General features: G+C 38.5%; 1 protein-coding gene across 13 annotated transcripts in view; it reads left to right on the forward strand.

Annotated features, from left to right (window-relative positions):
- ADAMTS6 (ADAM metallopeptidase with thrombospondin type 1 motif 6) overlaps positions 1–22,129 on the forward strand; it is a 113,819-nt gene that overhangs the window by 58,808 nt on the left and 32,882 nt on the right. For 12 of the 13 annotated variants that reach the window (XR_014172918.1, XM_081930280.1, XM_081930287.1 and 9 more), the window contains 3 exons: positions 823–964; positions 11,605–11,712; positions 21,012–21,157. Coding sequence is in view for 12 of the 13 variants with exons in the window: in XM_081930280.1 (XP_081786406.1) it covers positions 823–964; positions 11,605–11,712; positions 21,012–21,157 (396 nt within the window). In the remaining variant the exon portion in view is untranslated. The remainder of the gene's footprint in view (positions 1–822; positions 965–11,604; positions 11,713–21,011; positions 21,158–22,129) is intronic. The other variant, XM_081930289.1, reaches the window with a different exon arrangement.

Consider the following 22,129-nt stretch of genomic DNA (forward strand, 5'->3'; position numbering starts at 1 on the left):
AGAAGATGAATTGGAGGTCCCATTGGGCTGTAGCCACTATTACACCACTGGCCTTCTGCTAGTGCGATGATGATGATGATTACATCAGCAGAAGGCACCAGCAGTGCAGCAGTGGATACAACCCATTATAAAGCACTTTTCAAGTATGTCAGACTGTAGTCTGTTAGTGGGACACAATTCTATATGAAAGGCTAGGGTCCAAATAATTGTGCAGCTCATTTTATGTGTCCAAGAGTATGTTCTGCCTCCCCAGTTGGAGGCAATAATGCTTCTGAGTCAGTTGCTGGAAACCAAAGAAGGGGAGAGTGCTGTTGTACTTGCATCCTGCTTGTGGGTTCCCACGGGCATCTGGTTGGCCACTGCGAGAACAAGATGCTGAACTTGATGGGCCAGTGGCAAGATCCAGCAGGCTCTTATGTTCTTAAGAGGTCTTTGAACTTTTTTTTTGGTTGACATTTGTAAGATAGCATTGCACTTATTTTCTGTTCTTTCATAAGTTATTCTGCATTTGTGGTAAGAGATGTGGGTGGTGCTGTGGTCTAAACCACTGAGCCTCTTGGGCTTCCCAGTCAGAAGGTCAGTGGTTCGAATCAGTGTGATGGAGTGAGCTCCCGTTACTCTGTCCCAGCTTCTGCCAACCTAGCAGTTCGAAAGCATACCAGTGCAGGTAGATAAATAAAAATTCTGCAGTTTAACTGTATCATCACTACTGGATATGTTTATTTGGAACACTTGTTTTACACAACAGAATCCTGATACATATTTTAGCGGTGATAACACTTTATAGTGTTCATAATTTCTTTGGTTCTTTGTGTTGAACAGTTCTGGCCGTGGTACCTGCCTTGATAATGAGCCTCCGAAGCGTGACTTTCTTTATCCTGCAGTGGCACCAGGTCAGGTGTATGATGCTGATGAACAATGTCGCTTCCAGTATGGAGCAACGTCACGTCAGTGTAAATATGGGGTAAGAAGTCTTACGTATCCTGCTTAGTCATTTGTATATATTCATGTCATAAATGTTTAGTTAGATACAATTATTAGTGACATAGTTTTCAATAAATAATTTTCACTGTAAAACTGTTTTAAATAAGGAACAAGAGGTGTTTATGCTGCATCTTTTGCTTGAGACATTTGTGTATATTCTGTTCCCAAATGTTTGGCTAAAAATAAATTGAGCAATTCCTTCAAAATCAAGTGGATGATCTCAAAGCCCTGGCTAACTCATTGCACACATTCCTGATTCCTTGCTTAATTGTAAGCTGCTGCTAATGTCTGGTAGAAAAGGTTCATAAGATACTAAAAATTTCAAGTCTTTCATTATACTATTCAACTGAGTTTTTAGTCATGTTACTGTAATATTAGAATTAAACTTTTTATGAGTATTCTATTTAATTTATTGTATCCTAATATTAAGGAATAGAAATGATATTACTACTCCTGTTAATAAAAATGAGTTTCACAGAAAAAAATTTATAGGGAGATATTCCTGTTTAATAAGAGTATTGTTGTTCAGTGATGATGATGATGATGATGATGATAGTAATATTAATATGTGCCCTTTAAAATAGCTTAAAATAATATAAATGACATGTTGTAGTTCAGAACACTGATAACATCATTTTTATAGGCTTAAGCATCAGTTATACTGATTCTATAGTCCCCATCATCAGCTGGGTTTAAAAATGAAAAAGTTATTAAAAAGTACATTTTATAGACTTTTGAGCCAAGTTACATATTATTTTGTGTACTTTAAAAATAAAATAATTAAGACATAGAATTAGCCAAGGCTATTTAAAAAACTATAATGCAATGTAATTATAATATAATATATACCTAATCACTTGCACTAATCAGTTCTTTTAAAGCAGTATTACAAAGGGAATTCATTTTAGTATCCCTAGGGTGATAAGTACAATATTATTTTTGGGATGACTCTTGGCAGCTCATACATACCGTGATGGATTTAAAAGTTGTGTGTGGTTGGCTGGCTGGTTAGGTCTCCCATTCTTGATTTCTCAGCAAAGGCCTTTATTGTTTCTCTTTAAGCTCCCCCTCCTCCCCCTCTTCTCTCCCCTCCCAATCTCTTTATATCCAGCGCACATGCTTTGGTACTCTCCTTCATTCTTTTCTCTGTATATAGTCATCACATTTTTAGAGTGCATTCTGTATCAGAAGGTTTGAAGACATTTCTTTTTACTAAATGATGTATATAAGGTATATTATGCTTGATTTGTGCTGGAGAATTGGTAGTGTGTATGTTGCTGTTGAGCGAGCAAATCATACTTTTCTTTAGCCTCTTCTCATTTATTCATTGTTGTGTTGACAACATTGTGTAGCTTTGTTTAATGGGTGGGCTCCAAAGAATTGTGGACTAAGGTTCTTTGATGATGCATAGGAGTTTCCGAGCCATTCTGCCCACCTGTGAGTCCTTGTGATCTTGTGGACCACTTTGGCAGAGGTTTTAGGGCGTTATGTGTGGTTCTGTTGCAAAGCAGCGGATTCTATCTTTAGTCTATGGAAGGGGTGGGGAACCTTTTTCAGCCTGAAGGCTGTATTCCCCTATGGGCAGCATTTTGAGAGCTGCATGCCTCATAGAGCTAGAGCCACAAGTGGCCCGGTCGAGAAGCAAAAGTGAATGAATAATGGTTGTGAGTCAGTTGTACAGTAGTCTACATTCCAACCACACACGCCAGAGGTTTACACACACACACACACACACACACACACACCCCACATACATCTCTTCAGGCAAGCAAGAGGCATTATCACATTTCAATGGCACATACAAAAACACTCAAGTTGGACATGGAACAGGATTGGTGAGCAGAATAGCCTGGTGGGAAGTGTGTGGCCTGCAGAGACAAGGCATGATCTGGGAGAGTCTGTTGACAGTTACTAACCCTGATGGATTTGTTCCACCTCCACTGCTAGAGGTGGTATGCTTCTGAATTCCAGCTGCTGGAAACTACAGATGGGGAATGTGCTGTTGCCCTCAGGTCCATATTCATCTGGGTGACCATGGTGAGAACAGAATGCTGTACTAGATGGGCCACTGGCCTGATTCAACTGGCTCTTTTATGATCTTATATTTTGTACATTTTCCCTAGTCTTGGTATTTGTATATTTTCTCCAGTGGAGTAAAAACAGCTTGCAGGAAGTGTCTTCAGTTGCTGCAATGTGTTTTTAAAAAATATCCAACCCTTATACTATAGTAAAGCAGCAAGAGCAAGCAAGTCAATAGGAATTGGTACTTGGGAGAAAATAAATTCATTAACAATTCATAGGCTAATAGACTTTCTCAAACTTTCTGCTACTTTCTGCTAGTGCTGAGTTGGTATTAGATACTAGATAATTAGTATTTTGTACTACTATTAGTCTACCTGTTATAGACCACTGGTAGAAAGTTGATATTAGCTTCAAATGTATATTTGTATATGCTTACATGTTCTGAAATCCATGAATAGCATATATTCTCTTTCTGCTTGTACACTAATGCCAAAAGCTGGGTCTTTTGAGTCCCTCGATGCACAATTGACAATTTTTTAAAATTGTAAAACGGTACTATTCAACTAAGATTTACCCAGAGTTAATGGACTTAACTATTGAAATTAACTTAGTCATGCTCATTAGTCCCAATGAGTCTACTCTGAGTAAAGTTTAATTAAATGCCAGCCATTGCTTCTGAAGTGATTGCTTCTGAAGTGAAGAAAACATGTGAAGCCCATCAATTGAGGTGCATGTTAAGACTGAAAGAGTACTTCACATAATTAGCAATAAGGAAAATGTTCTGAAAACAGTGGGATACAACAGACAAGCAGAGATATTCCTGTCCTTCCATGTCTTAATTCTCTGTTTACTGTGCTTAGAAATTGAAAGGGAAATGCAGTATTCATCAGTACAGTAATGTCTGTTGCAGAATACTATACAGTTGTACCTTGGTTTCTGAACAGCTTGGTTCTTGAATGTTTTGGCTCCTGAATACTGCAAACCTGGAAGTGATTGTGAACTATTTTTGGAAGCTGAATGTCCAACAGGGCTTCCGCAGCTTCCAATTGGCTACAGTAGCTTCCTGCAGCCAATCAGAAGCCGTGCTTTGGTTTCCAAACGTTTTGGATGTCAAACGGACTTCTGGAACAGATTCCGTTCAACTTCCGAGGTACGACTGTAGTCTTGTGCACAATTTAAATCCAGTGAGTGGTGGGGCATCTATCTTAATTGTATACTCCAACTGCTTCAGGTGCTGCACTATTGTCAATAATTGCTTCAGTGTTTAAATGCTTCTATAAACACTGATATTGCAGTGCAAGATGAACGTGTATAGGAGTCAGGTGCAGAGTGACAAACTGGATCCATGGTTCTGAATCACCCAGTCTCTGGCCAGAAGGACACATTTTAAAGTAATGCATTTTGTAAACAAAGCTTATAGAGCTATTTCTCTTTTGGTAATACAGGTTTTTGCATAGGTTGCCTCTATCTAGAGGTGCCTTGGGCTTTTCTTGAGAAAAGGTTTGCCAGTTCATTCTTTAAATAGCCAGAAGATTATGGGCCATCTGATTTATTTCTGAAGTATGTTCCAACTAAATGATTGGTTTACTTGAGATCCACATGTTGAGTTCTCTTTTCTGATGCCTAGTAGTCTCTTTCTTTTCAACTTTGCTATTCATCTTCTAACCCTGATCTTTCAGGCTGTTGCTAAGGCATTGTTAATGCACACTTCTTTCTATCTTAGCTATCTTTAAAAGCACGAAACAGAGTCTGCAGATGTAATACATAGTTGTAATGAGAGTCTGGAACAGAGCCTTTGAAATTTTGATACTGGTTTTGATTCCAGTAAGTGGAAGGAATAGTGGCTGACAATGCAGGAGAAGGTTCAGATGCTAGTTGGCAAGTGGGACATGGACTGTGGATTTGAAAGAAAAAGTATCTTTTACAGGTGATAGGTGGGAGGTTCATAGATTTGGTAAAGTTCAGATAAGCACCCAATATTTAGGAAAATAAGATGAGAATATAATATACTATACAATAGGAGTTTAAGTTACCATAATTTCTTCAGCATGTATGAATTGATAACATGCTGCACCGCTTCATAATGAGCATTTCTGAAAATGGAGCATTAAGATTTGTAATTTTTGGGTGCTTATCTGAACCTAATCAAACATGTTGAACCTTCTGTGGTTCATACATATCTAATACTCACCCTCATATAATCATGATAAAAGTATGAACAAAATGAGGGTGGAAATATTATAGCTGGACATTTATGCAGCTCTGAATTGGCAATCAGAATCTAAGCTCTGTTTTAACAAATGCTCATCAAGAGGTGCAGCATATTATCTATTATCACACGCTGAAGGAATTATGTGTTGAGTTATTTCAATATAAATAGAATTTATATTACAGTAAAATTCTAAATTCATTACAATGTGTTTATCAATGTATTTTCATCTTATTTTTCTCAGTATTGTGAATATTAAAAATATTATTTTGTATAATTTTTTTATTTAGATTAGATTATATTTTGGAAACATCGCAGCATGTTGATCTTCATGCATTTAAATTTACACTAAGGTGTGTTGTTCTTTTATTATTATTCAGGATCATTTAGATGTATATTTTCAAGATGCCTATATGTTTAATTCTGCATGACATACAGAAAAAAGGCTCCATCATATATAACATATAGGCAAAAGGAAGATAATTTGATTTGCTGTTTTTTTTCTCTAGATGGGTTCAGCTTTCTTTAATTTACTGCAAATACAAGCATCCGAATTCCAAACTGAAGTCATGGAGCCCTAAGATACACCGTTACAGGTTGTCATCTATCTTGTCTTGATCTTGTGAAAGGCCACAGCTTCAGTTTATGTTTTTACTATAGTTGCCCATATTTTTCAGAGAACTGTTCGCTTTTAAGTAATAAAAATGCAGGTGCTGATTTTGAACTGATTTATTAGGTTTCAGATCTTGCTTCTCTTACTAGTGCAGGTTTTTCACTATGTTATTCAGAAAGTAATATTAAGAACTATCTGAAGTTGGGGAATGAATTTATACTTAACACTCTTTGGATGCCAAAAAATAAAACAAAAGAACCTGGAATTGGGATTATTGGGTCAACTAATATTAATTCAAAAACATAAGCATCCTTGCTGATACTGACTCTGGGTATGACCTTTCTAGGCCAGTGTTCTCATGTGATTTTCACACTAGATTATTGGAAACATTTGTTCCAAGGTGTTACTGATACAATAATAGGAATGAAAATGCATAGTCAAGGGGGAAAGGGCAAACTACAGTTTTAATATTGAACTTGTCTATAAATTAGAAAGCACATATTATTTATTTATATCTTTATAAAAGAAAACTTCCAAATGGTAATTGGTTTAAAATGTAAAAGTAACTTACTGAATTGTGACTTAGTTTTTGCTGCCAATAAAGTTTTCTGCATAGCCATCAGTTAAAATAAGAAGGTTAAAACAAAACTCTTCAGAAGACTCCAAGATCAAAATGAAAAGAGAATTTTTTTTAACTTTTAAATTTGAAAATCTTACTAAAAGGCGTCATGTATCCCATTTAAACACTTATATTTCCCATTTCTTTACATTTCCAACACTTATTTTCCCTTGTTTTGTACATTTTTGCCAATTTTACCGGTGTTAAATACCGGTGTTAAATTCCTTGGCACAGCAGTGGGGGAACAGCCCAAGGAGCATGCAGATGGGCAGGCTTGCTCCTAGCCACTGCAAGCCAGAGTGGAGAGATATGGTTTTTGTGCCCCTTTGGGCCTGCCCCCTTGGCAGTGGCCAGTCTAGCCAACCCCTAATTACACCCCTGTGAATACAGCCATATTTTTTATTTCAATATTAGTCTTAAAAATTATAATGAAAATGTAAATATGAGACTTATGGGCAACTTTTTCACTTTCTTCTGGGCTTTCAATACAATATTTTATGCAAATTATTGCACCACACAATGTATTTCCTTTTAAGACTGTATTGAACAGTAAAAACTCAGCAGAGAGAGAAACAACTTACAAATGATATTAAACAAATTAGCATAAAAGTGTTTGACACTGAATTAGAAGACACAAAATTGGGAGCAGGGGAAGAATGACAGAATCGTAAAAGTACAATGTATATATCACACTGTATTAGATGAGAAGCCTTCAATAGATGTCTAAACAGCAAAGATGCTTGATGAATCTGCTGGTAGAGCTTTCCACAGTGTGGGAGTGGCAACAGTAAACCGTTGAGGCCAGTTGGACTTCTGAGATATGGGAGACAATGAACCATGCTTCTTCTGATGTTGGATATAAGGATATATCCTACATAGTGATGTGGGAAATAAGGGTTCAGGTGGTCCTTATAATATCTTGTGTTGGTGACCTGTGGAAGTCACTTGGCCGTTCATCACACTTCAACCAGTGTGATGTATCGGCAGAGTACAGTATGTGGAACATCAGTAGAGACTTCAGAAATTTCCTGCTCCCAACAGAACTGCTTCTTCCCTGGTGTTAAGGGGAAAACTCTCCCACACAAAGTAACAAAGTGTTTATTGTCTCTAAACAAAGCTAAACACTACTATCTACTATAGACAATTCTTCTGGTCTTTGCCCTGGGGTAGCCCCACATAAAGCGCATCAAAAGGTAAAGGGACCCTTGACCATTAGGTCCAGTTGTGGATGACTCCAGGGTTGCGGCGCTCATCTTGCTTTATTGGCCAAGGGAGCCAGCATACAGCTCAGCTGTGGCCAGCATGACTAAGCCGCTTCTGGTGAACCAGAGCAGCACACGGAAACGCCGTTTACCCTCCCACTGGAGCGGTACCTATTTACCTACTTGCACTTTGACGTGCTTTCGAACTGCTAGGTTGGCAGGAGCTGGGACCGAGCAATGGAAGCTCACCCCGTCGTGGGGATTCAAACCGCCGATCTTCTGACCGGCAAGCCCTAGGCTCTATGATTTAGACCACAGCGCCACCCGCATCCCTATAAAGCGCATTACAGTAACCCAGTCATGAGGTTATCAGTGAGTGGATTACAGTGGCCAGGCTGTTCTGATCCAGATAGTTGGTGTACCAGACAGAGCGACTAAAAGGCTACATATAAGGCCATTTGTGTGCTAGCGACACAAATCACTTTTGGCATCTGATGACAAAGATTTATCAAGGAGTAACACAGGCTATGTACCTATTTCTTCAGAAAAGGCAGCTGGCCTAGCTTCTGGACTAGGAAGAGAGTGAATGTGGTGTAGTGGTTAGTGTTGGACTAAGTCTTGGGGAGGTCAGGGTTCAAATCTACACTTAGCCATGAAGCTTACTGGGTGACCTTGCACCAGTCACTGCCTGGTCTACTTCACAGGGTTGTTGTGGGAATTAAATGAGGAGGGGGAAAACAATGTATGCCTCCTTGGGGGAAAAAAGTTGGGATAGAAATGTAATAAATAATGGGAGCCACCTACTCACAAAGCCGCCATCTTCCCAGAATTCAGACTTAGTATATTAGCTTTTACCCAGTCCACTATTCAGGCACTGGTACAGAGCTTGCCCTGCTATTCCTGATTCAGATGTTATGGAGAAATAGAGACGTGTGTCTTCAGCATACTGAAAACACCATGCCCCCAAACTCCTAATGACCACTGCCAACAGCTTCATGTAGATGTTAAATAGCATTGGGGACAAAATTATGTCCTGCAAAACCCTGTAGCATGTCATGGGATGAACATGCCATTCTCAGGACTCGACCATGCAAGTAGGGTGGCCCTGTTATTCTTCGTCTCACAGCGGCTTTTGATATCGGAACACCTGTTCAAGATGGCTGCTACAGGGACAGCATTACAGTGGTTGTTCCTACTTGCATGGTCGAGTCTTGAGATTGGCATGTCCATGTTTAAACATCTCCAGAAATGATAGACATTGAGGATGTTCTTTGAATGTGCCAGACAATGTAGAACATATTCATTTCCACTGTCCATTGTACAAACAGCTATGCAAATGCATGCTATCCTCTTTTTTTGGGTAGTCTAACATCACAGCACAACGAAAATATCAGATTCTGTCTGACATTAAATCGGAAGTTACTGCAAGAGTGGCTGAGTTTTTGTCTTGGAGTGGTGAATGGCACTATTTAGCAGGAAGAAATCCCAATGAAAATCCCCATTATATATTTTACATGGCTGTTTATTTGTATATATTTTAAATTTTTATATATGGATGTGACGGCCTATACTTGTAATGTCTAATAAAGGTTTGGCGAAGGATGTAGAAAGTGGTTTCTCAAAGATTTCCTACAATGTTGTAGCAAAGAACTAAAATCAACTAGATTCTCTAGAATATTATTACAAAAGGGGTTAACTATTCTCAGTTGCTAGACATTTCAGTCATCAGTTTACCAAGGAATAGTCTGGTGGTCCCTGATATAGGTCCATATCCAGGTTTGACCCTGGTCAGGATTGAAATAACCATTTGGGAATCGTCTACCCCATTCCAAGCTCCTTGGACAAATGGTGGGAGGTTACTGATCTAGCTTGTGCAGGCATAAAAAGGAACTGTGTGCTTTGAATTCATTTTTTTGTGTGGAAAAGAATTCACGTTATTCAATTGGGTGAGAACAGAAGAGTACATACATCAGCAAATATAATATTACTTTTAATAAGCACAATGCATACTATGTTTCAAAACAAAAAAATTCCTTCTAGTAGCACCTTAAAGACCAACTATGTTAGTTCTTGGTATGAGCTTTCGTGTGCATGCACACGAAAGCTCATACCAAGAACTAACATAGTTGGTCTTTAAGGTGCTACTGGAAGGAATTTTTTTGTTTTGACTATGGCAGACCAACACGGCTACCTATCTGTAACTGGAACTATGCTTCAAAGGTTCAGTGGTAGTATTTTTTGGTAAACTCTTTGATGCAAACAATTAAGGACTTGGTTACACAACGTGTATTTAGTTTCTTGTTACTGCAGACTCAGGACTACAAGTATAAGGACTCTAAGGCTGCAATACTATAACCTCTTACCAAGGAGTAATATCCACTTAGTGGGAGTTACTGCTGAATGGAAATGTATAATAAAGTGTGCAATATTTTGCCACACACATTTCCTGACTACCTTGCTTGTGTGTGGAACGATGAACTCCATGTATCCTAGATTTAAACCCTGCTTTGTTTGAATTATCACTTATCCTGGCAAAAAAGAGATGAGTCAATATAAGGTCACTACCTTTTTCCTGAAAAGGCTGCTATACTTTTAAACATTTGCATGATTGCAAAAAATCAGCAGAAGAATGTTTCTCCAACCTTGCATTCACATATGGGAAATGACACATCTGTCAAATTTTCTGCCTATTATGTAGATGTTAAAAGCACAGGAGGCCTGCAAGATGAACAAATGGCAGCTATAGTCAGCAGCCCCCCATATTTTCATGTGGTGTGGATTCCCTTTCAACTCTTTGATTGCATTAATAAATCAGAGCCTGAAGTGAATTGAGGAGTTGTTATTCCAGGATGACTGATCATGCTTGCAGGTCTTCACAGTAGGTTTTTCATAGGTTTATTGCTGGAGCCACAGTGGAAAGTGAATGTCATCCGTGGGGGTTCTGTTTTTTTTTTCCTTCCTGATTTGTTAGTGTGGGAAGATTCTGCAGTACCTCTGAGCTTCCTGGGGGAAATCTGCAGCAAAAGGTCAGTAAGAATGATTCTGACAGGATGCAAATCCCGCAGAATGTTTCCCCCTCCCCAGCACTGTGCTCTGAAAGGAGGATGTTTCACTTTCTTTGCACAATGCTGTGGGATCCAAGCTGCTATACCAGACATTCTACCCTAGTGTGATTACTAATAATTTATGTATGGTGAGTAAAGGGGATTTGTACATAGGGAGACTGGGAAAGTTTAGTCTTCATCTGCTGAGGTTGAAGACAGTGCCCAGACTGTCAAGGTAAAAGGAATTAAATATTTATCTAGTGGTGGGAATGGATCTGCATAGTTGAGAGGAAAGTGGGTGGTTTCTGTATCTCGTGTGCTAAAAACCCTTCATTGCCTAGCTGCTGTAGCTAGGCAGCTAGGCAGTAGACAATCTCATTGCCACTCCATTAAAATGGGAGTTTCCTGCTCTTCTAAAGAATCTGCATTAGGAACATGCAAACGGTGCCCCTGGAAGAAAGAGTAACTGTGTACACAATTCCAGATTTATATTGATAGTTTCAGACTTTGATGACAGAATATTCAAGGCCAAGTCACACAAGTATTTTTGGACTTGTGTGTGGTAAACCATTTATCTGCCCAGTTTATCACAAAAGTACTACCACACTTACCCAAGATTGTCTTTCTGCACACAGCCCAACAAGAGTGTAATGTTAATGAGGCTTATGGTAAATGATTCAGACAGTTTTATTATGTGGTAAATCAAATCAGGATTTAATTTACAATAACTCTGTTTTATAGGAAGCTGATGTGAATTGGTCCATATTAATGAATATTCTCAAATATATTTCAGCCTGTTTCTTTCTATGGAGAGAGAGCAATGCATTTTGACGACAATTTGTGTGTTAAGGAGCATTTGAACCAATTTTATTCAGTTATTCTGAACAACTTGCTTCTGCCTTCTTTCCCAGGAAGTGTGTAGAGAGCTTTGGTGTCTCAGCAAAAGTAACCGCTGTGTTACCAACAGTATTCCAGCAGCTGAGGGCACCCTTTGCCAGACTGGGAGCATTGAAAAGGGGGTGAGTTGGAATGACTTTTAATTCAAGTTATCATGCAATTGTTTCCAGGTTGTGCAAGAACCAGAAATGTATGCTGAGATAACTAAAAAGAGATAACAATTAAATGTTTGTAGAAGAGTTTCCAGAATGCAAAGCTTAATTTATTCTGTAACTGAACATACAATAATTAACAAAGCAACAAAATTTAGGATTTTATTTTTTAAAAAGCATTTTTAGTAGTGCTTAGGATTCTTTGTTGTGGTCTCGCTGTGCTACCCCATGTATGGAAATGTGTCTGTAGAAGCCACAGGTAGAACTATCTAGAAATTTCTTGGGCAGCTCTAGCCTCCTCCCTTTGCACTTGCTCCAGAAACACTATTGTTTTAACACAACGTAAGAAATTAAGGAAACAATTATGAAGATCTTTTTCCTTAACTTCTTATGCTGCATTTGGTTTTGTTGGTTCAGGTTATTTCCCTTCACTTTTTCTTCTTCTGTGCTGTACTCCTATAAAACTCTTGTAAGCATTTCTGACATACTGAGCATGAGAGAAGAGCTCAGTGGCCAACAGATCTTGCCTCAGATTTGAACTTGGAATTAGTGAATACCTTAAGGCTATCTCTGCATCAGAACTAGTAAAATGGCAATGGTGGGGGGCAGGTGCCATGTATAAATATGCATTCCTAGAACTGACAGATCGTATTGCCCAGGATAATTATCATAATCCAGAGTTGCTCATCCTCTTTTCCCACATTTCATATTCCTCTACAGCTGGTTGTGAACATTGAATTGTTGGAGAGGATATTCTGCAGGGCTTAGGCATTCATTCTGAATTTAGTGAAGAAGATCCAGATCTATCTAGCCCAAAACCTCAGAAGGGAAGTGGGTTTTAAAGCACCTCAGTGAAACTGACTCTTTGAACCTCAGAGATTTCTGGCCACATTGTGGTTCCTCAGAGACTCTACACTGGAATATTGCAGTATTAACATACTTTTCTGCTTTCATATACTTACTGTATATATTCAGTACAAGCACAATATGCTGTTGTCCAGCTGTTAAGATTAGATTGGCTCCCATAATTCTACAGAACTCTCCAATTCCTGAAGGAATTCTTGCTCAAGCTTTCTTTGGTGTTACTTACTGTTCTTAGTGAGTGGAGAACATGTGTAAGACTTTGGCTACTAATACAAATTTGTTGTTCCACCTGCCTTGGGAGTAGATACTGCTCAAAAACATCAGAGATCTGCTCTGCACTGCATTCATCACTATAGAACAGATTCTGTATGGTGAGTATCTTGCCTTACTCTGCTTCAAACCTATTTATCTGCATCCATGACTGTAATGGTAGCTTACACCATATACCTATAGCCTGCTACCACCAGTTTTAATTTGGGGAAAGATTGATATCTTCCTTAAAATCTTTTTGAGAATGAGAAAAAGCTAACAGATATTTCTACATTGAAACTTCTTATCTGGCTAAATAGCTAGATTGTGTAGAGTATTGGTTAGTCCACAACTTGCTTAGAGATATGCATGACTTAGCTCTTCAACTTTAATTCTCCCTTGCAAAGGTGTACTGTTCATTTCCTAATAAGAAGGAAAATACTGAGAATACCAGAACCATGACTTGATCTTTTCATCCCAGCTACTTAAAGAGGTACAGGTTATTTCCATCTGGTCATTTATGCACTCAATCCTCTCCAAGGTATATCATTATACCATCTCTCATTCAAGAAGAGCAGAATGTTGGACTTCTACAAAGACAGCTAGGGGGTTATTTCAGCATTCTGTACCACAGTACGCATATACCCATGGTGGAATATTTTTCTAAAAGAACTGCCAAACCTGATTCCTGTGCCTCATTTCTGGACTTTTCAGTGGAACTGCCTTCTTGTACTAAGCATCTCTCATTAGCAAACCCTTCAAACAGCTTTCTACTTGCCACTTATGTTGGTTTTTGTACTAGGTTATCTTTCTTATAGCACTCACATTGGCTGGAAAAGGAATAGGATTTCTGTCTGATCTACAGTTTTTCAAGAGAAATATGTTCCTTACTATAGAACAAAAGTTCTAACTAAATGGAGTCTCTTAATTCCATACCTTGCCAGTCCTCTTGCCTAGCCCAGACTCTCCTTCAAGTGGGCAATGCACTCTCTTCCTTTAATGAGTTTTACCTTTCTGTGTATCATGTACTTCATTTGTGTGGCATGTACATTTGCATGGTGAACAATCATTTTTACCCTGTGGAAGTTCCAGTGATCCAGCACCAACATAGAGAGTATCCAAGTGACGGTTGAGAACAACTGAGAATTGCTTTGATATCCAAAGCAAATTTTTGAGTCCCTCTGAGTGCAACATATGCAAGCTCATTTGGGTCTTCTGTAGAGACCTAGAGTATTACTTTGGGTGTCCAAGTGAAAGCAGTTAAAAGACTTAGGGAAGCAATCTCTTGTATGCTCACCATCACCTGACAGTCTGCTACAGTTAACTTTTAGTTTGTGAGTCTGTTAAACTTAGAATCACTGGAGTCGTTAAAGAAGAAAATTATGTTGCTTTCCCATAATTATTATTCAAGCTGTTCTCTACTGATGAGTCTCAATTGTGGTATCTCACTTGCGGAAGTAGGACTTACCCATCTTCCCCTTCCCTATGCAGTTTCCTGTGTTGTCTTTAAATCTGCTCTAGAGGGTTATGGATGTCAGGGGTCTCTAAGAAATTGCCTTTGCTCCTCTTTTCATGTTAAGACTTAGTCTGTTTCTTGTCTCAGCTTGGAGCAACATCCTCTCTGAGAGGGAAGGTGTTGGCTCTATGCCTTACTTTCTTACATGACATCTACTGTGCAAGGGAGATGATAAAATACTAGTGCTTCCTCATGCCTGATGCTTTCTGCCAAGTTCTACCTGTGGTCTGGCCAGGGCCATCCCAGACATGTGGCAGCACAGAAAGCCGCTTGCAGAACAATTGTCACAGGTAAGTAGCTTTTTTTAATAAGCAGTTTGAAACACAAAACATGCATTTCCTATTATTATTATTATTTTAAATATACAGTCTAGTTTCAAGTTGTATGACATTGCATTTTTTAGACTAGCTTTTAGACTTTTAGATGACCTGCTGAAATAAATTTATTATTTTCTTTCTTCAATGAGAGGAGAGACACTTTCTTGGATATATCCTGCCCAGAAAGACTATACACTCCTTGAATGCCATCTACTAAAGCTAAAGTGTCTTAATTGTTGAAGTTTTTGTGAGCACAAAACTGTCTGTCTTACCCTAAGTGATCACTTAAGAGTTTTAGGGCGTCTAAAGCTCATGATTTCCTGGCAGCCAATTTTTCTCCTAGCTTGCATTAGCCATCTGCTCTCCTATTTGCTTTCTGGTCTTTTCTGACAGCCTTTGGTATTTTCTTCTCTGTATCCCACATATTTTGCTTTCTGCTAATTCTCCCCTCACCTCCTGGCTGATGGCCCATTAAATAATGGAAAATGTAAATGCACTGGTATGCAATGCATAAAGACAATTGAAACTGTCACTGAAAGAAGTAACTGAGAATAGATTCACCCAACTATATTTTTCACGTGATTTGCAACTATTGGTTAATAGACTGCTTCTTTTCAAACGACTAAAACATACTAGGTGACGTTGGCATAAGCTAGTTTGAAAATTTTATCAATCAGTATTGAGAGAGGTGTCATATGCAATAAACTTATTGCATGATAATTACAGTGTGAGCTGATTTTGTGAATCAACTCTAAATAAGGATCATCTTTAGGAACCCAATATTTTTTATTAATTAATTCTATTTGTAGAGCAATTTGGAGTCAATAGAACTCTAGTACTTACTTTAGAGATGTTAAGGCTGACCTTGGCAGCTGCTCTCTTGATAGGTAAAGGTAAAGGGACCCCTGACCATTAGGTCCAGTTGTGGCCGACTCTGGGGTTGCGGCTCTCATCTCACTTTATTGGCCGAGGGAGCCGGCGTACAGCTTCCGGGTCATGTGGCCAGCATGACTAAGCCGCTTCTGGTGAACCAGAGCAGTGCACAGAAACGCCGTTTACCTTCCCTCCAGAGCAGTACCTATGCAGGGACTGAGCAACGGGAGCTCACCCCGTCACAGGGATTCAAACTGCCGACCTTCTGATCGGCAAGTCCTAGGCTCTGTAGTTTAACCCACAGCGCCACCCGCGTCCGCTGTCTTGATAGGCTGGTTGAATTGTTAGCTTCTTGCTGTATTGCTTAGGCAGGGCAAAATGTTAGATTATCTCATTCAGGTGTTTGGAATTCCTATAAATAGTGGTAGCTACTAGCCACAATGGTTATGCTCTACCTCCACAGTTGGATGTAGCAATGCTTCTGAATAGCATTTGCTGGAAACCACAGGACAGGAGAGTGCTCTTGTAACCACAGGACAGGAGAGTGCTCTTGTACTCATGTTCTGCTCCCTGGTTTCCCACAGGCATCTGGTTGACCACTGTGAGAACAGGATGCTGGACAAGACGGGCCATTGGCTTGATCCAGCAGGCTAGTCTTACACTCTTGTTTCCAGCCTTTCATCTTTGAAAACAGTTATTAAATGAGTAGTTTGTCTGCATTGTCAGACAAAACCTGATATTCTCAGTCTGTCCAGCCATTTAATGCCATCCAAATATTATTTAATATATGTGGATATATCCATTTAGCTCTGCCAATCTGACTTTTCTCCTGAGTATGAGACTGTAGTTGTGGTCTCTTTCTCAAGATCGGTAGAGTAAATTGTAGCCTATTAATCTGAGTTAGCATTTGATGACAGTTGATGATGAACTAAAATAGGTACAATCCAACTGTAACTGACAATTATTATAAACATTATTAATAAAACATTCTTATTAAATGTTTCAGTTTCTACCTTTATCAGTAACAGAAGCTTCATGTCTGAGGATGGCTTATAAGAAACTTATAAATAATACATTTCATATTATCCAAATAGTAAATAAAGTTTAATTTGAAAAGCAAGTACTGCATACATTTTATGTTTTCTCCATTTTTGTTCCCTGGGAAAAAAAAGAATAAAAATATATTCTTTCTATGGCTTCATAGTTTCAGACAGTTTCATATATTAATTAGCAGTGTAATCCTAACCATGTCTACTCAGAAGTAAGTTCTATTGATTTCTATGGACTCACTCCTATATAAGTGGGGTTAAGAATGCAGCTTAGATTGCATTATTTATTATTTCTTTCAAGTATTTGTGCATTGCTTTTCATAAAAAGGCGATTTACAAGGAAATCAAACAACTAAATTAAATGCAACAGATGAAACATCATAAAGTAAGGTTCCACTCATTTAGTACCCACACAAATTCGAAGCCCACAAACACACCCCGGTATCTCAGTCAGTCTACACCTGGACACTTTTACCCACACATACACACAAATCCCTTACACTCAACAATTATCATTCCCAACAATCCACTGGGTACATACCAAAAGACTGTACTGTAGCCTCCAATTTCTTGCACCCACCTGAGAAGTGGTTAGGCTCCAACCACAGTCCTATGTTCTCACTCTTGGACAGCACCACACATCCCCACTCTCAGCCAATGCCTTGTACTGTATTTTGAAATTCCCAAGCACTGACTATTCCAATAGGAAATGATCCAAAAGCTTTTCAAGCCACAGAATCTCAGAGAAAACTAAGCTATTGAAATATATTCAACTGTCTTCAGAGATTTGCTTTATTAGTTATGTTGCCTCATTAAGTGCATTGTGCTAGGAAATTCCTAAATTAATCTTCCTTTTTCTCACTTAGTCTTTTGTTCTTCATGAAGAATATCATGCCTACAGGCCTTTTTACACATATGTTATGTATCTCAATCAAGAACCAGTGTTATACCATAGATAAAATGTCAGACTAGAACAATGTCTCTGGACTAACATTGAAGTCCCCAGTCAACAGTTGGGCTGGTCTCAAAACTACCTCATCAGAGCTGTTGTGATGATAAAATGAGGAAACCTCTTGAGACCCTTGGAGGAAGAGCAGAATATAGTTGTGGGTATTTATGTAAATTTAATTAATGATGTTCTAATGTTGCTAGCCACCATTAGAAAGTGGCAATTTGAAATAGCAATTCTGCTGTAGGCCATCCAGCCTCTCTTTCTAGTACAAATGTCAATAAATGAAGGAAGGCTGTTGGAAGAACACAGCATCTTAGATATTTAATTGCTTTTTAACCAGTGTTTGATAAGGCACTGGCTTCTAGTCTTTTATTAATAAGACTCAATAAATACATTTTGTATTCTTGTAAAATAATAGCAATCAGTGTACTTTTATTTTGTGAATAAAATCAGTGTACTTTTATTTTATGAATAAAATTGTGAATATTTTGTGCTGCAGTGAGGAGGAGAGTTATGGGGATAGCAAGAGGATAAGCATACAATTACTACTTGGTTGAGCAGGCCATAGTTTTATTGCCAACCCTGCTTCCAAGAGGCAAGAGATACATACATCGTTGCTGCTACCAGAGACCAAAGGCCCAGTTGATGTGCTGTCCCAGCAACTATTGTTCTCCCCTCCCCCAGGGAACTGTTCTTTAGTACTGTATTTTAATGCTGTCATAGAGAAAGTGCATGTCAATAACAAATATATTCAATCACAGTTAAGCTTAAATATGCCTTTTACAATTAGATGATCCACTAGCAATGACCTTGAGCTCTGACTATGGTTTTTAAAAATATGTTTTGGAACCACTGGAGTGGAGAGGCATGTAGCTTAGAAACCTTCATTCTCTCTTGAAAAGAACACAGGAAATTTCTTTGGTAGCATCACCTGGAACCTAGGCTGTGAACCATTTAGGATATTTTTATTTATTTGTCCATTTAATTAAGATGTGATGGTTAATTTTGATTGTAAAATCAAGGCATTTTTAAAAATTAAGTATTATGTCTGCCCTACTCTTATATGGGTGGCGCTGTGGGTTAAACCACAGAGCCTAGGACTTGCCGATCAGAAGGTCGGCGGTTCGAATCCCCACGACGGGGTGAGCTCCCGTTGCTCGGTCCCTGCTCCTGCCAACCTAACACGTCAAAGTGTAAGTAGATAAATAGGTACCGCTTCAGCGGGAAGGTAAACGCGTTTCCGTGTGCTGCTCTAGTTCGCCAGAAGCAGCTTAGTCATGCTGGTCACATGACCTGGAAGCTGTACGCAGGCTTCCTCGGCCAATAAAGCGAGATGAGCGCCGCAACCCCAGAGTCGGCCACGACTGGACCTAATGGTCAGGCTTCCCTTTACCTTTACCTAACTCTTACATGTAGCTTCCAGTGGTCTCCCATGCAGATTGCTGATCTGATCCACAGTTGCTCAGCTTCATAAAACATGAAAATGATTCTATGAAGATGTATATTTGAGTTAAATGATCAGGAAGTCAACATGTCATTGTAATATCCCTTCAGTGCTGTATAAATAATGCACTAGACATCCTGGCCTCTCACTAAATGGAAGCCATTGTTTCTGTTTACTTACTGTGTTATTATTACCTCTATTTGAATTTAAACAAGTGGCTTCCAATATCGAAATGTTACCATATTCATAGCCAACCTGAATGAATACTTAACCATGTCCATCTAACTGATACCATGTCCAGTTCAGCCGTGCTAGTGCTCTTGTATCCAAATACTTTATAGTACCGAAACTAAAAGTAATTACAACATGCCATAAAAGTGGTATTGGAAGTAGTTTCAGGTAATGTGGTTGAAAATAAAGGCTCAAGCTTCACTAATTCATCTCAACATCATTTCCATTTTTCCTTGAGCCCTTAAAGTTTCTGGACTTGCACAGGTTGGAGAATAAAATAAAGAAGGTTCTGCATTATATAGCTTCCACTTCAGCACACATTAATAGCTCTAGCCTGACTGCTGCTTTTTTCTTTTGTAAATTGTGTTCAGAACATGGGTAAGAAACTTCCTTTTTCAGTGCCATTAATAACGGTTGGATCTAGGCTAGCAATGCAGTTCTATGCGTAGTTACTCAGAAGTAATTACCAATGGCACTTACTTCCTAATGTGTTTAGTATTACAGCCTAGTTCTCATTGAAATTCATATACAATTTTGTTCATTTAACCTAGTGTGGATCCAGCCCATGGTCAGTATTGCTTGACAGTACTGGTAGACACTGTGGTTTGCTCCAGATGTTGTTGGACTACAACTTCCAGTAGCCCAGCCAGGATGGCCAGTGGTCAGGGATTATGAAGGTTATATTCCAACAATATCTGGAAGGTGCCACTTTGTCTACTCCAAGTTTAGATCAAGATTCTTGTATCAAGTTGGGTATTTTTACACACACACACACACACACACACACACACACACACAGCCCAAATCCAACCCAGATTATTTATTAAAAGATAATGTGACATTGTTTTGTACCATATCTGTGATAAGGTAAAATTCATGTTCAAATTTTACTGGATATGGGCAAATGTCTCATTATTTTGATAGGACAAATGGTTTCATTTTCTGTAATATTCTTCTCTTATTTTCTACAGTGAAACAAGACATCCAAATTTGGGCTTAAATCAGGACTGTAGGGCTTGGCCTAATTTGATATGAAAAAAATATTCCACTCAAGTTAAAGCACAATTTGTCTCAAACTAACTCAATGCCCTATTGTAAAAGAATAATAATAATCCAGGTTAAATGCTTTGCTGGTATCTGTCTTAAAATTTCAGTTTATATGTTCATTCAGTCTCTGAACAACTGGCTAGTCAGTAAGTTTAAATACTTTTTTCTTTGTTTCTAGTGTCTTGGCATTACTTTTATTATGTCTGCAGTGTAAGTGTAGATGAAATACTGCTTCAAATTCCTCTTCTATTGTAACATCATCTATACTTCAGTGTTTTTTTAAAGGAAAAGCAATAACCCTCATAAAAATTCCTAACTGGAGAATTTTCCATGTTGTGCTATTAAACCATTAGTTGAACCATTAGGTGTGAGTTTGTTTCTTAAACACTCTTAAAAGTATACGTAATGTCTAAAGAACTGTTTCAGTAACTTGCAGTTTATTTAAATGAGAAATGGTAAGCTTGTGTATGAAAAGAAAAATGCTGTCTTGTTAAACTTTTATGTATGGTAGGGATTTATTATTCAGGCTAAGCCTAAAGATAAATAACAAATAGCACTTGCCTTCACCAATGACTAAACATGGCTAAAGAAATTTAAACCTCTGTATGTTATCTATACAAGAAATGCTGTTGCCTATAATTGGTCAGTTCCTGACCCATATATTTTTCTGTCCTGATAATTCTATCAGTTCAAAGCTAATTCTGTGTTTTCTATGAAATCTTTTCAGTGGTGTTATCAGGGAGAGTGCGTACCTTTTGGCACTTGGCCCCAGAGCATAGATGGGGGTTGGGGTCCCTGGTCATTATGGGGAGAGTGCAGCAGGACCTGCGGGGGAGGAGTCTCATCATCCGTAAGACACTGTGACAGTCCAGCGTAAGTAGCTAAAGTAAGCCAGAGCCAGCAAAAAAGGCATATTTGGAAATGTTTCAAAAGTGTGGTTTCACATGTTATCTGTAAAAACGTTTCAGTACCGTGCCAATACTTGTCTTTAAAATAGCAGACAGGATCAGCTATCCTGGAGAAGCTTTGCAGACATACTTTCACATTTTAAAATATATGCATTAAGCACACGCTATACAAATAGATTCTATATTTAATATTTAGAAGGTAATTTTTGCTTCTCACAGCTTCCATTTATGGAAAACAAACAGTAAATTCTACTTATGGTAATTAAAAGTTGTTTCAGGTGTTCATTAGTTTTGCAAACGTACTAAAAATGCAAACTAAATCTTAAGGTTTTGAATATTTGTCCCTACGAGACAATTTGCACACCACAGGAACAGGCTATTTGAGAATGTTTTAGCTGCTGGATGTGAAAGTAATCTATACAAAGTACCCTTTGGATTCTCACATCACTTTAAAGCCAACTGATTTAATGCAAAGTACGCAACAATTTCCACAGTGCTCATCCTCTGCTCCTTCTGCACCATGGGCCAAACAAACAAACAAACCAGAGCCTGGCTTGTCATGGCCTCCGAACCCAGACTTGCAGTTCGTTTCCTACAAACAAACCATGAGCAGTAAACAAAGAACCAACTTTGGTTATAGCTTGTGGTTTGTTAAAGGGGAAACAAATCACAACGCTGGGTTCATATGCAACAAGATGACTCTGGCTTATTTTGTCCATGGTGCACCAGGAGCATTGCAATGAACTTCTGAGCTTTGCGCACCAGTATGCTGCTTATTCACATTAAATCATAGTTTGGTTTAAACTATGGTTTAGTGTGATGTATGAAAGAGGACAGTGATGCTTTCAGTAGATTACTTTCATACAAGCTAGATGTTTATCGTTTTCTTTAATAGGGTTCCTGAAAAGCCCTTATTGTGTTGCCATTAACACTTTTA

This window comes from Podarcis melisellensis, assembly GCF_964234715.1.
Source record: "Podarcis melisellensis genome assembly, chromosome: 11".
Classification (NCBI taxonomy): domain Eukaryota; kingdom Metazoa; phylum Chordata; class Lepidosauria; order Squamata; family Lacertidae; genus Podarcis; species Podarcis melisellensis.